Source organism: Acipenser ruthenus, chromosome 31 (assembly GCF_902713425.1).
Source record: "Acipenser ruthenus chromosome 31, fAciRut3.2 maternal haplotype, whole genome shotgun sequence".
Taxonomy (NCBI): Eukaryota; Metazoa; Chordata; class Actinopteri; order Acipenseriformes; family Acipenseridae; genus Acipenser; species Acipenser ruthenus.
Window position 1 is genome coordinate 13,672,467 of NC_081219.1, and position 15,663 is coordinate 13,688,129.

At 45.2% G+C, this 15,663-nt stretch overlaps 1 protein-coding gene across 4 annotated transcripts in view; it reads left to right on the forward strand.

Moving 5' to 3' along the window:
• LOC117964689 (exonuclease mut-7 homolog) overlaps positions 1-13,040 on the forward strand; it is a 49,827-nt gene extending 36,787 nt beyond the window's left edge. For all 4 annotated transcript variants that reach the window (XM_059005188.1, XM_059005189.1, XM_059005190.1 and 1 more), the window contains 2 exons: positions 8,868-8,934; positions 11,724-13,040. In XM_059005188.1, the coding sequence (XP_058861171.1) occupies positions 8,868-8,934; positions 11,724-12,052 (396 nt within the window). In that variant the 3' untranslated portion in view covers positions 12,053-13,040. The remainder of the gene's footprint in view (positions 1-8,867; positions 8,935-11,723) is intronic.
• Positions 13,041-15,663: the final 2,623 nt, after the last annotated feature.

Consider the following 15,663-nt stretch of genomic DNA (forward strand, 5'->3'; position numbering starts at 1 on the left):
AGAGATTGCCAGCGCTGTGGATTGGGCAGTAAACACGGATAAGATTACATTAGGAAGGTCAAGTGCTTGTTGTAGACTCTTAAAGTATACTGTTTACCTTTCATCCCAGCCAGGTTACTCAACGAGGGAGGAGTTATTGGCACCACAGTCTATTGAAATCACTGTTTTGAAATCCATGTTCTTACCTTCTTATTAGCTCTAGTAATACTTTAACTGTTCCTTGCGTTCTCCTGTGGAAGAGCTGTCTGTTCTGCATGTATTTCTTACTGCAGTTTGGAAGAAGTAGATATTTCAAAGACAGTGCTGTAGATAGTGCTGTTAGCTGTTGCTTCGTGGTACCTGGTAACCCAAAAGACCCTCGGCACAATGAAAGGGGGACCAGCAACGATATCAAGAAAAAGAATAAGGTGCAAGACCAAAAGTTTCAGCAACTTGGTAATATTTTAAGTAGTTCGCTTTTTTTTTCCGCTAAATGGAATGTAAAGTGGTTATTGAAGTATATTTTCATTTAGACTGTGACTCTAAGGATACAGAATACAGTTGCAAGGCAGATATTCAACCAAGGTGTTCAGGTGTTGCCATTAAGTGCAAACACACCAGAGGCAAGAAACTGTTTGTGGACTTTATCCGACATCCTGAGATTAAGCTGCTGTCTGTCCTGCAGGCACCGTAACTCAGGGGTTTATACGGCATAATTGCAATGCCTTTGTTTAACTTGTACATTTTGGATTGAAGCCCTTTTGTTATTCCTAGCAGTCAGACTTCACAGCCCCCCCCCCCTCCCCCTCCTCACACCTCCCTCTAAATGACAGGATAGTGCAATGGCATTCCCAGCCTCCAGAGGCATCGACGCCTGGCCTGTCCCTTTCCCAGCTCCCAGCGTGTGGAGAGTGGCACCTGCCCTGAAGCATGGGGAGCCCCCTCAGTGCCAAGAACAAAGGGCCAGGAACAACGCTGTCGTTCTCTGCAGTGCTTTTCTCTTTTATTGTATTTGGAGGGGTCTTTCGTTGCAGTTTATTTGAGTGATGCGTGGCCCAGCGGTTGGAGCTGGGGGACTAGGAGGCTGTGTGGCAGAGACTGGGGACGCAGGCAGGCTGGCAGTGTGATTTTCAAACGTACAGTGCAAGCAATGTTTTCTGCAGGTTGCAAAAGCTATGTTAAAGCACGCAAGGGATCAGATTTCTCTGCATATGGAGATTAAAAAGTACTCCAGTGGGTTCTTCTTGTTCCATTGTTTTATTTCAAACACGAAAGCAAGCAGAAGCACAGCATGCTTTTAGAGGTGCAGTCAGCAAGGAAAGAGTTGCTGTCCGTGTCTCCCAAGTAAAGCCACGTTAATTTAATCATGCATTGATTGATTAAATCGTGCACATGATCATTGAAATCTTTCCAAATTAGCTCTGGAAGCCCTTCCCACATTAACAGACTGGGAAAATGTTTTGTGTCCTAAGCCTCAATCTGACAAATGTGTTCACACGTTCAACTCTTTCATCTTCTCAGTTACTCTTATTATTGCTGTCGGCTGCCTCTCTCTAATTGAGTGTCTCATCCTGTATCTCCACTCCTTCACCTGTTCAGTGTGCAGACAGGCTCCCCGGAGTCTCTTTGAAATGGGGGCTTTCAGGCACTCATGTCCATCATGCTGCCCACTTGCCAGTGACGTGTCAAACTGCGTTAACACCCGGGCAGGTCCCCCTCTCTGCATCACACTGACTCCAGGGTGGACTGGAGCTGTGATCCCGGAGCTCAAAGGGAAGAAGGGAGACGTTCTCTGAGCTGAGGTGTCAACGGGCCTTCACACCTCGACTGCCCAGCCGTGGGAAGAGCTCAGCGCACAGTCAGAGGGGATTAGCAAGACAGCCAGCTAGTGTAGCACCTGTATGTGTGATCAACCATCCGTCTGTCTGTCTGGTCACATGGCCCCTTCTACCATGAACACCCAGTTGAATACGTGATTGCATTTTTAAAATGTACTATCAGTATAATACACGATTATAATCATACCGTGGAAACCCTCGGTCAGCATATCTAAAGGTCTCAATAGAGAACTGGTCCTGTAAGAAGACCCTTCTATTATTCCAGCACTGCCCCTAGCGCTCTGCTAGACCAACGCGCTTTCATTTGCTGCTTGTTGTTGTGACGAGCAGGAGCAGAGTCTTGTGAACAGATGGCACGTCCGCTTTTCTTTTTAATCCTAGTTTTCTCGACGCACGCATGGCATTGCTATGCGTGATCATGTGCACACGCGGCATGCTTTTTCAGGTCTTCTTTTGCTTCTCAAGGCATCGATTTATGTCCTGCCCGATTTATTCAGGAAGGAGATTGTTTGCTGATCGCACCTCTGATAGCAGTACAAGATGTGAGCGTGGGAAGCAAATGAGAAGATCAATGGAGAGACAGACAGCCACCCTTCCTGACACGCCTTCGCTGCAATTGCGTGCAGCTAGAACATGTATTTAATGCAGAATAACCATGTTTGATCCTGCCAGCGCGCGTGTGGGGGTTCAAACTCTGTGAAGGAATGTGGGCATAGGGCGAACAAATGGGGTATTTGAGGGAAACTTACTGACTACATGGGGAGTTCAGGGGAAAAACTCATTGACCAAGAAAGGGTTCAGAAGTTCCAGACAGCCAGTTCCAGACAGCATAACCCCCCTATATAAAGTTAATGAATACATGGAAATGATTCTTAGTAATGCTGTTATTGCAGCCCTTTTGAAACCAGACCGGGATGAAACTCCAAACCCTGGGAAGCGAGTTCCCGTTGTGAGGAGTCAGCAGTGATAAGGAATAGAAAGTCTCACGCTTTGAGCGCTCCGGTAAGGCTTTGTTTAACCCGCGATTGTGCTGCGCTGGGAGCCAGGGTTGAGAAGGGACCGGGTGCTTCTCCTAGCCGCGGTCTCTCTGTTGTTGGCCGGGTTTAAATGTCATTCATTAAGCATGCTACTTTTCTTTCAGTCTGATCCTTGTCGTGTGTTGTGCATTGTTTTTTTTATTTTATTTTCTTCTATTCAGTCTGGTTTAGGATGATCGTATTTAACAGTGTGAGCTATCTCTATATCTATAATCCCGAGAGAGACATGGCCAGACTGAACTGTACAGCATTTTCAAAGGCTCTTCTCCTAGTCAGACACTGTGAATCATGTCATTCCTCTTGTTATTTATTTTATTATTTTTTTGTATCGGATATCCAATGGTTTAAATTCTTGCGGCCAGGCGATTTCTCCAAATCAGCTGTTCAAACTGTGGCATGATAACTTATTCTGTTTTTATTGTTTTCAACAACCAAAAAAAATGAGCTTGTTCACGTCAAAATCTTGAGGAGACTCTTTTGTGTATTTATCTGAATGTAGCTTGTTGTTAAGAAAGTAGAAGGGGTTGTTTTACTGTGGCCTGTGGGTGTCAGTTTCTTTGATTCTCTTTTTATTATCCTCTAATTGAGTGTCTACCCCAGGAAGAATCAGCTTCCTCTGAACTTCATTAAATATACCCTCTCACACCTTTTCTCCCCTCTCTCCCAGGCTTCTCTTTAAAAAGGTGTCTCTTGTCCATCGCACGGCTCTGCAGATTGCTATCTTACTGTTGCTGTTGTGTTCAAGGAAGATCTGCAATCCATCCTTTTGTTTGCAGTCTCACCCCCCCCCCCTCTCTCTCTCTGCTGTCTCTAGCAGTCTGCCCCCCACTCCTCCCTGTGGGAATCCCCACAGACCCCAGCCTGGGATATTAGGGGTCCCCTCTCCCTATACACCGCACCTGTCTCGCACGCGGGGGGGGGCACTAAGTGCACAGCCTCATTTCCAGTTGATCTGAAAATGCGAGGATTAAGAGGAGAAGACAATGACCACTTCGGCTTTCTTTAACAAAGTCCAGGAAGTGACCCAAGCTGTTCCCATGACCCTGAGCTGGTTAAACAGGCTGTCCACTTTTACCCGAATAAAAGAAAACCACTGAGCTCCCGTTTCTACCTCAAATTCAATTTAAAAACATGAATCAATAAATAACTTGATGCTCCTTAAACGTTGGGGGATACAAACGTGTCAGTCCTAACCGAAAACTTTTTTTTTTTCGCTTTTGAGTTGAACAGTGCAGGGCTGAGATCTAACAAAGTAATATTATGCTGTTAAAATGCTGGAGATTATTTTAAAGTTGAATGAATTCATGCAAGCTTGCAGTCAGTGAACCTTTTCCAAATGTGTTAATTCATTTTTTTCAAAGCACTGTTTTACCTTGGAGAATGTTTCTAAAGGGTCTTTTAAAGTGTGGTGAACACGGTGTGTCATTTATTCCAGTGCAGCCGGTCCCCAGGCAGCTACAGGGTGAGGATGGGAGGTGCGGGCCCTTTAACTGCTGTTTCCCAGGGCCTGCTCCATTCTGTTCCAGGGCAGTGCCCTGTGGAGTGTGAGAACCAGCGTGCAGCGATGCAATCAGCCAGCTCTCGTTCCCAGGCCTGGGGCAGCCCGCCCCCCTCTACACAGCCAGGTAGAGCAGCGGCTAGGGTCGCCCCGAACACCAAATAGTATCTGCTGCTGCGTGCTCCTTTACATCACCTGAAAATGAGATTAGCTAGAGAGAAAACGCTAAATGCATATAAAGAAAGAGACGGGAAATGAGAGAAAGAAAGAATCGTTTTAAACACTAAATTTCTGTACAGAAAGAAAAAAGACAGACAGAAAGAAAGCAAGTCTTCAGCCAGAGGGGTGATTTTAAGAGGATTTGCGCTGCCTGTCACTTTGCTGGACGGCTGGAGCACACTGGGGTGGGGGGGGGGGGGGGGGTCGTGCTTTTCATGCTGCTGAATTGTGTTCAGACGTCCCCGTCAGATAGCAGAGCTGCAGTGAGTGCCGTGGGTCAAGAGGACCGAGCGTCCTGCAATAAGAGGAGGGCAGGAGTGTGCTGATAGCTGCTGGAGGAGATTTTACATTGCCTTGCACTTTAACCTCTAATCATGTAGGGCTTCTGCATCGGAGGCATGCATTCAGTAACACAGTGAGAAAAAGCAGTGTCAAGTACTCGACAGCACAGGGATAAGAAAAATCGGGATCTGTGGAGTCCGCTGTGCTGGTTTGTAATGAAATAAAGGGGGCCTGCTGTGTAACTGCTGCAGATTTTTTTTTTTTTTTTCTGTCCTCTCTTGGTTGTGTATCGTTGTAGGTGAAGCTAGTGGGTAAAAGCTTCCTGGAATGAAGAGGTATTCCAGGCCTGGGGTACAGTGTTAAATATTGGCTGTATTGCAGAGAGAGAGAGAGAGAGAGAGAGAGATAGAGAGCAAGCACGCAAGTCAAGGAAGCTGCCCCCCCCCCCCCCATCCCCCACCCCCCAGTGGGAATGCAGCGCTAATGGGCGATTGATTGATGTGTTAATCCCCCAGGCACAGACAATACAGTGCAGAGAGAAGAGGCCAGTGAATTATTACTCTGTTTAACAGCAGGATGCAGCACTTTGAATATTCACAGCAGAGAGAGAGAGAGAGAGAGAGAGAGAGAGAGAATCGTTTCTGTTCTTGGAAACGTCTTCTCAAGTCTGCTTTCTCACTTCATTGCTTCCCTATCCCAGATATTAGGAATATATACTGTAATACGGTGTAGTTCAGAGGGGGTTTGATTTGAGGATTTTTCCCGATAATGCCCAGTTTTTATTTGTGAGAAATTAACCTCAGATGCCTCCTTTAAAGGTGTGCAGCCTTAATAAATTCAGGATATGTTAATCAGTTAATTCTTGAAGTGCATGAAATTAAGGTATATTCAATTTTATTATATCCATGTTAAAAAAAAGAAAGAACAGGATTTCACTTGATTTCTCTCTTCTTGAGAGAGCATTCAGCACTGGGGTGCCCTGGTGTTTTTGATGTGCTGTATTTGCATAGCGCCCTGGAGCTGCAGAGGCAGGAACACCCAGCCGGTTAAACTCACTGTGACTGAGATCCTTCAGCTGAAGTTTTGCATATTGCCCTGGAAGAAAATGTGCATCATTTTAAGAACTCGCACAGAGAGACCGCGCTGTCCCCCGTGTTTGCTCCCTGACTTTGGGGCTCTGCTAACGAGAAAGGATGGGGTAATACCGGGGCGTGCATGGAAAGGGGCTCGTCATAGTCGCACTGTTGAAAGAGCTAAAGCGGGGAGCAGAGGCACTCTGCAAACAAAAGACTGCAGCACAGATTAAACCCCTTGTTTCTGGACAGCTTTGTGTGTTTGCTTCGGATAGGCTTTCCTCCTGCTCGATTTAATAAAGGCAACGAGGATGTCAGACAGCGGTTTAATATCAAACTAAAGAAAAAAAAAAGCATTTTCAAATCATGCATTCAGATTATTATTTTTTTTAAGACAGGAAAATTTTTTTTTTTTTTATTTGTTCTCAAAAACATACATCCTGCATGCATATCAACAGTACCAATATTGATGTTGGACGCCTCCGTGGAAATTAAGAATTGTGCTTAAGATAAAATGATTTGCTAAAGAATTGATAAGACAGCACTGTTGCTGGAGCCTGGCCTGTGACATGGCCAGTGTTGTTCCTTTAGCTTTGAGCCCCCTCTGTTTTAACCCCTAGTGTCTGTGCTAGGAAACAAACACACAGTCTACCGCACTGCAGCCCTATTCAGGGATGGAAGTGAGGCTGCTGTTGCATTGCAGTTTCACCCATTCTGAGTTGTGTCGTATTAAACTCATAGCAAAACCCTTATTGTATGAAACAGTGCTATGCATCGAGAGCCTTATTTCCATCCCTGCTGTTTTTAACCATTTCTTGGCAGCCCAAGGTGTGCTGCTGCAGAATGGGGCCAGTCACCCAAAGGGAGCAACAGTATGTATGTAAAAGAAAAATCTCTGAAATAAGACAACAGTTATTTCAGTGAAGCACCTGTATTCAGATGCCAGCGTGGTGTGACAATGGCTTTATTATCCCGCTGAACTGGTGGGGCAGTGTCGGAGCAGCCTGGAGGTCAGGTCTCTTGAAGGGAGCTCTCTGTGTGCAGCAGCGAGCTGATGGGCTCGCTGGTTAACCCCTGTCAGAAGTGACAGCTGTTCAGCGCAAAGCCGACAGAGAGAAGGCAGCCCTTGCGAAGCTGTCCGTGTTGTTTTTGCTTCACGCGGAGCTGGAGGCTGTGTTGGGTTCACAGGGCCCTGTGAGTAAGCAGTGAGTAAGGTATGTGGAAGGTGAGTTGGCAGCTCTGCAGGTATGTGCGGTGGGAACAGCAAGGTGTGGCTTCGTGAGAAACTGGAGCCGTGGCAGAATGCCAGTCCCTATTTGTGAACCGCTGGAAAAAAACGAATTCAATCATGAAATTATACTTAAACTGAAAGGATAAAGGAGGTCATTCAAGGCTACACACACTGAAAGAAGGGTGTGTAACTAACCAAGGTAGGGGTGTTCAGGATAAGGGGGTGGGGGGGGGGAGCAGAAATCTTTACCACCGTTTCCCTTTTCACCTTACAAAAAAAAAAACAGTTGTTTCTTTTAACGGATTCCCACGCTGCTTTGTCCCTCTGTTCACCTGACACCACTCTCTGTTTGAATCAAATCACTCTCACGTCATTGGCTAGCAGCCCGACCATGTGACCTGGCAGTTGCCCCCCCCCCCTCCCTCTCCACTCTCCACCCCGGGAATGTTTTCCCAAAGGGAAGCCAGGGGCCCAGGATCGACAGTCTGCTTCCCAGGGAAAGACTTTCTGTAAACCTCTCTGCTTCAGACAAGAGAACTGTGACCTTGATGTCACTGCCCTACAGCTCTGGGGACTCTGTGCTGCTTAATAGTAATAATAATAATAATAATAATAATAATAATAATAATAATAATAATAATAATTATAATAATTATAATTACTTTTTTTATTATAGCACTAGGGGTTTAATTGGAGTGTTTCTGCCCTCATTTGAAGACAGGCTACTTCTGTCATTCTTTGGAGCATTTTTAACTGCTATCTACCTGCTATTTTAATGTTCTCTTTAACTGTATTGTTATGATAACTTACAAACGTTAACCCGAAATGTAATGTGTCAGATGACATACATACAGCTTGTGTTTTCAAAGAAAAAGCAATTTGGTGCTTAATGGGTCAATAAGAATTGAAGCTCAGAAAACCGCACTTCGTCAAGAGCAAACCCGATTAGCACAAGCTTCAGTCTCTAGATATTGAAGATGATTCACAATAATACATCTAATCAGTGAACTCCTGTACAATCCTTTTCGGTCTCTTGTGATTAGCAGGGACCGGGCGTCGCGAGATCCTGCTAGACAGAGCTGCCGTTGTCTCAAAAGATGCGCTGTGTGAGAGAGAGAGACGAGGCAGTACAGAAAGATGAACAGATTGGGAGATGAAAGGAGATATCCGCTGAAACAAACTGAACGATGCAGCTGAACGAGGAGATAGAGACAGAGATAAAGAATGCTCTGCGCTCCCAGCCCCGAGCATTTTAACATTCTGTGAACTTTGTGATTTAGCACTTCAGTTACACTTAGAGGTGTGTGTGTGTCAGTGTGTGTGTGTGGGTGTGGGTGTGTGTGGGGTGTGTCTCCTCCGTGAAGAACACCCACACACACACCCTCATTCTCGAGGCGTTTTCGCAGTTGATAGTTTCTCTTTTTTAAGCGTTCCCTGGCCACCACTAATCATGTTGAGAGTGTGTTTCTCACACACTGTTGTATGTGTCGGGCGGGTTTGTCAATAATTACAGGCAGCCACCGAACACTATTATAAATGTATTAGAATTCAATCAGTAACACGTTCAATCTACATTTTAAAAAGCTGATGCAGTAATGCGTTGTATTGTAACCGTTTCGAATGTTTCAGAGTGCCAGGTCTGCGTTTGCTGATCCGTTCGAATGGGGACGTGTCTTCTAATAAATAACATGCCTCTCCCCCTTGCATCAGGTGTGTAACGGGGACCAGTACCTGAAGGTGCCCAGGCAGGAGATGGAGCGACTGATGAAGATCAGAGGTTAGTAATCCAACACCTTCCAGGGGGGTCTGTTCTATACCAGCTGAGTTACCTGCTCCAAAGAAACTCCCTCCTTCCATCCCCAACAAAGCTATTCCAGGCATTTCCCTCCCTTCAATATGAACCTGCATGCTTGCCAAGGCGCCACTCCCCATGTCCGTCTGTAATTCCAATGCAGACCGGGATGTGAAATCTCAATGCGTTCTACTGGTTTGTGTTCGTAAACACTCTGGGTGCTTGTAATAGTTGACTGCTTTCCCTTTGCAGATGTGTAAGGAGGTAATGTGAGTGCGCGAGTCTTCATTCACGGGCTGGGATTTTGAACCCTGGCTTGCCCGGGTTTTCAAGTTGTCTGCTGCCCCCGTCGGCCCGTGCAGCAGTCTCCTAAACTTGCATGTAGATATGCAAGAGTTAATCCCAGAAGTAGTTAATCAGAGCGGGAAACGTGGGAATGGCTTTACGTTCTTTTTTTTTTATAAAAAGCCCAGCTCCCTTGTAAAGGTTGTTCACCTGCACTCGTGAATGCATTCTCACATGGCGGGCCCCTGAGAGGGAGAGAGAGCGAGAGAAAGAGTCTGTGTCGCCTGATCCCAGAGATCACCCCTCTTTATGTTCTCCAGCCCGTGGGAAAGTCCCCACTGCCCTTTTTGCTCTTGGGGATTGGAAACCCTATCTGGTAGCGGCAGGAGAAGCCACAATACCACATGAAACAGAAGGAAAGACCACCCCTCTGTTTACTGTTACAATCCAAACTCTAAACACACCCATTACCAGGGTTCTGTCCTCAACACGGGCCGGTGCCTGCATTCCCAGGAATGGCCTGACCTTTCACCTCCTGGGCCTCTGCAGGGGAGGGCAGGGGGTGTCATGGAATTTTGCCTGTTTCCCAGCGACAAGAGACCTGACTGCTGGTGTCAGCGAGGCCCAGGGCTTCTGCTGCCTGCACAGCGGAGCACAGCTACCAATGCTGCTGAAACTCCACTCTATGGCACTATAGTTGATGGGGACATTTTAAAGCAATTATTAAGCATGTGAACGCAAATTCTAAACAATCTTGATTGAATCTGCCTAGGAAAAGTTGCCTGGTGTTACTCGTCTATAAAATTGAATTAGAAATGTGCAGAACTAACACAGGCCGTTCATACTGTGGCTTGCTGACCCCTCGGACCGCGGGAATGTCACTCCTGGTCCTTCTCCTCGGGAAAAGATGAAGGCCGGCCAGTCGGATACCACGATCCCTCAGCCTTCCTGCGTTCCGGGGAATCGCGTCAGATTGCACGCTTACCACGTCACGATAGGACGGTGCACATTATTGTGTGGGGGAAATTCTGCATGGCCATTGCACGTAATCAGATGTTGCATGATTGCATGTCAGCTTGCAAAATATTGCAGGCTGTTGTAGTCTAAAGGTTAGTGCAAAATTTTACAAAGCCCAGTTTAGAAGGGAGGAAGAAGCAGGGCAAACTGGTGTGAGGGAGCAAATATTGATACTGAGATAGATAGATAGGTAGATAGATACAGACAGACAGACAGACAGCTAGAGCCAGCCAGATAGAGAGATAAACAGCTCGACAGACAGACAGACAGCTAGATAGACAGACAGATAGAAGGAGATATGGTTCCACTCTGACCACCATACCCTCAGTCTGCTATCTTTCCGCTCCCCGCACCTGTTTGTCACACAGGCACCCGTGTGACCGCATTTCCGTTTGCCTTGCGGCTGAGGCGTTCATCTCCCTCGTGTTGCATTCCTGGAGGTCACATGACTGCGAGAATCACAGTGTCCCCTCCTGGTTGGCGCCTCCGCTCCCGAGTCCCACTGTGTACCCAGTCTCTCTCTCACACAGATAAGCCAGGCTCTGTTTGTCCTGGGGTGGGTTCTGTGTGTGTGTGTGTGTGCGGCTCTTCTAAAGAAACTCTTAAAAGAAGTGCGAAACTCTTTCAAAGTGCGGAAAGGTTGAGCCGTTCACAGAGCCCTCTGTTCACAATGTTTGTCCATCTGAGCAGTCAGGGAGAGAGAGAGAGAGCGGCATGTTAAATAAAATAAAAAAAGCAGAGTCTGTGAAGGGCCGGAGGAATGTTGAAAGGCTGTGAAAAGAATTCTTGAAAGACAGAGAGGGGGTTTTAGAGTCTAGCCCAGGGAGAAAAAAAGGGCCGGCTTTGAAGTGCCTTTTGTTATCTAATGATCTTTGTTAAAATATTTTGCTGCTGAACTTTAGCGTGTTTGAATGGCGCGGGACTTGACAGCACTGGGAACTCTACCCAGAGGGCAGGTACTGCACAGTGTGTAAACAGCCATTGAATGCTTGTGAACTCCCAGACTGACGGTCCTTCTGTCCATGGCTGTGCTCCGCCTGACATGCAGGCAGAGATGAAAGGGTTACCAGAAGCTCACTGCTTTACCTGTTTGGTGGGTTGTACGCATCGCTGCAAAATGTTTAGCATAATTATCCTGATTTTTTTATTTTATTTATTTATTTAGATCTTTATTCGTGCATCAAGCAGCCGGGGAACAAAACTGCATGAGGCTTTTTAGAAGTTGTTTAAGATGCCTAATTAAAGCACAAAGCAGCATTTTCATCAATCACCGATTACTGACCGACAATTGAAATTCTCACCCCCAGAGGTTTTTATAATAAATTTGCACACTGCTGTAGATCTTTCTGTATGTCAGTCTGTCCCAAGGGCAGAAGAGTAACAGACATCCTAGCCTTCCGATGATCAATCCAGGGGGAGGATTTTAGATGACAAGAGCTGGGAATTATGTGTCATTCATTTTTCTATTTCAGGATTGATATCCGCAGAGAGCCGGTCCAGATCGGAAAGCGAGTCAGCGGACTGCGACACCCCCAGCCAGCCCCGCTCCCTCCCCTACTCCCCGAAGTGCCGCTGGGCCGCGCCGTCTGGCCTGGACCCCGACTCGCTCCAGTTCCCCGGGGGGGCGCCCCTGCAGCTGGACTCTGTCCCCCCTGGGATTCTGAACAAAGTGTCTCTCTTCTACTGCTGCACCAGCTGTGGAAAAGTCTTCTGGGAAGGGTCTCACTTTGGACGGGTCATCTCCCAATTCCAAGAGGTGCTGAACATCTCCGACGGACAAACCATTTACCAGCACCAGTAGGAGAGGGCTGAACTGAAAGCCTGTGCGTGGGGAGGGGAAGGAGAAGGAGGAGGAGCCGGAGCCGGACACACCGCAAGAGCTAGACGAGACTGGCCTGGCTGATTTATGTTCTTCTGTATAGCTGTTCCATAGACACTGGTGTCTGTTTTAATGATTTAAATGGAGGGGTGATCTGAATAACGCTGCTCTTTAACTGTGTGTGAATCCAGCTGGGGTTTAATGACCCACTTTTTGATATTATCTACAGAATATAACCATGAAATGAGGCCCGTGGAAAAATCCAGTTTATATATTTTTGGCAAGATCCCAACACTGTCGATATCACTAAAGGGGATCTCGCTGTCTCTTATAAAAAGGTCTTCTCTTGGATAGACAGATAGAAAAGCTTTTTATTCAATGCAGCTCAGTGTAAACCTGCGTCCTTACTCCTTTTAAAAGGAGAACAGATGTTTTATTGTTTTTATTTTATTTCTTTAATTAAATGTTAATTAGCCTTCTTGTTGATGTGTGACGGTTCTTGTTGAAATGATTTTAATGTGCATTAATAGAGCCGTGTTGCTGGCTGAGAGCTACCTGATGGTTATTTGTCCTTATTTTAACAGCAATGGTTTTCACTGCAGTCCTTATGGCCCTCTCTCCCTCTGTGAATTTGCTGGGCTGTCCTGTTGCATCAAGTTCATATTTTTCCACACAAAATGAAAAGCTCCAGCTTGTCATTCACCCAGTGTTTAGCAGACGACTTCCTCGTTCCTCTGTCTCTTGGACTCTTGAGTAGAGTGGCCAAAATAAAATACCTGTCTGTCTTAACAAAAGCAGGTCTTTCTCGCTGTATTCACAAGTGTAAGGCTGTCGGAGTGTATCAGGCTAGCCAAATGATTTTAACTTGACATTTGAGACACGCATTATGCATTATGAATATCTTGCCACGTTTCTTTTACGTTTTGTCAATAGGATCTGTCGAAATAAATGTCAAAAAAAAAAAAAAAAACAATACAAAACCTAAACGCACACAACAGTGCAATTTCTAAATGAGTGTTATGAGGATTCTGTTGAAACAAGGTAGGATTTGTGTGGTCACGCCAGTTTGTTAAGACGCTATCATCTTGCAATGTAAAACTCTTCTTGACACATGTTTGACCCTGTAGGGGTGCGGCTTGCCTGAATATACATTTTGTCATCGTTCCTATTGTGCTGATTATAAATCCCTATCGGAGAGTTGCTCCGGGTTATGTGGGCAGGACTCTGAACGGTCACAGGAGCTCAATTGCGCTCACCTGTTTCCAGAACTATTGGACTTGACCCCTTCCCTGCTGAAACAAAGCATCTGCAGTCTTCCCCCTCTCCTGTGACTTGTTCTCTTGCTCCTGCACAGAAGGACTACCTGCCTGTAGTGACGATTACAAATCACCTTTGTGGAAGAACCTTATAGTGAGACGGTCCGCACAGTGCCAGTGTTCGGTCACCTGCACATAAAGACCCTGTGAGCGGCTGTTACATAAACGGGTCAGATTGCATTGACATATGACAGATCTGTCATCGTTGCCACCCACATGCAGCGACACTAAGGAATGTAACAAACACCTAGCTCCGTGCATGTGAACCTGCAGTCTGTGTGCGTGTGTGAGCGTGTGTTCTTGTAATTACACAACGTGCTTGTTTTGCATTTAGACTCAGTGTTGGACATCCATCCCTGGATGTTCAGGAATGCTAGATTCCCCCATCTCCCTTCCTGTCCTGGCTAGTCACGGTCCTGCAGGGTGATTCCTCTCCAGGTTTAACAGCTCAGATGAGATCATTAACCACTTCAGGGTCAAGTAAGCCATTTAGAACAGGGTTGGAACAAAGACCAGGAGTGGAAGGGCCAGCTAGAGGGACCGTGATACAGTATACCCATGAGCTTCACGTTCCCTGCGTCCTATTGAATTGACAGAGCTACCAGTGTGCGATATCAGTACTTGACAGCAAGATCTCATCCAACTAAAAAAAAAATGAATTGAAAATTCCAAACGTAGAAAGGATAACATCTCAAATCAAAAGCTTAGGGTTGTTTTTTTTTTTGCTCTTGGAAAAATAAAGCGCCACTGAAGCTGTGCTCTGTTCTGCACATCAGTGCCCCTGCATCAGCATCCAAGGGTTGCTTTGCAACAGCGCGTAAGCGAAAGAAAGAATATTATTATTATTATTATTATTATTATTATTATTATTATTATTATTATTATTATTATTATTATTATTATAATTATTATTATTATTATTATAATAATTATTATTATTATTATTATTATTATTATTATTATTATTATTATTATTATTTCATAGCAGACGCCCTTATCCAGGGCGACTTACAATCGTAAGTCGCCCTGGATAATTAATTAATTACTTGATAATTAATTGAGCGCAACATCACTGACGCTTGGCCCTGCGCGGTACATGCCTGCATGCTGTCGGAATCTGTCATTCGCCCTTAATTGATTGCAGACTAATCTGTATGCGCTGAAATTAAATTGATTAATTAGCATCTGGGGAGCTCAGCTGGAAAGCGCTACCCTAACCGGAGAGTGGAACAGACTGCGCAGGGAACAGGGGGGGTAGTTTGGTGAGATTCACTATGTTTTGTGTTTTCTAGTTAATTTTGTTGGGGTCGCCTTAATAGGTCGGGTCGCTGCGCAGTCTGATTGCATAGACGCTACTGTTTTATTTGTCTGTAGTTTGAGACTCACTCTGTGAGACAAACGCTGTTGAGTTGTGTTTTTTTTTTTCTTTCTTGAACAATACAATATGTTGAAGTAACTCGGTGTCATTGTCCGCACACGATCGCATTGTAGAACTCCTCTGTTTGTATCCTGGGACACGATCACCCTTCATGTAAATGTGCTTTATTTTGCTCTTATCTGCCCCTATTTTACTGCATTTAATCCTGTACTGCAGAATACTGTAATCTGCCAAGTGTTTAACCTGTAGTACTATGTATTTAATCATATCCTGATGTAACTATCACTATTTAATCATATCCTGATGTCACTATCACTATTATCTGCTGTATTATTGAATTGTGGTTTGTCACACTTGAACAAAAGTTATTGTATTTCTTGCTCTTATTGTATTACTTGTATTGTAACACTTGAAATGTATTTCCTTACGATTGTAAGTCGCCCTGGATAAGGGCGTCTGCTAAGAAATAAATAATAATAATAATAATAATAATAATAATAATAATAATTGATTAATGCGACCTGCCACAGTCACTGGAAGATAGCGACCCTACCCCGTGCGCGGATCGTGAGAGGATAGTGCAGACGGGCCATTGCAAACTCTTAATAGAAACGTGTGGTTTTACCATTATTATTTTGAAAAAAAAAAACTGCTCTTAATCTACGTCATGGTGTAGTTTCACTTCTGCAAAATTATTAGCAGATGTAACTGTACCAATAGGACTTTTACTGGCAGTAAGGCAGCCGATTCCGCTGCTGTCAGTAGCTGCACAAAACAATTTGTTTTAATATAACCACGCGTTTCACTTTCTCTAAGTAAATACAGTATAAGTATCTCTCTTTGTTCATCCCTGATGGTGTTGCACTACTGGCAGCAGTCTGTTTGAGGTTTCTCACTGG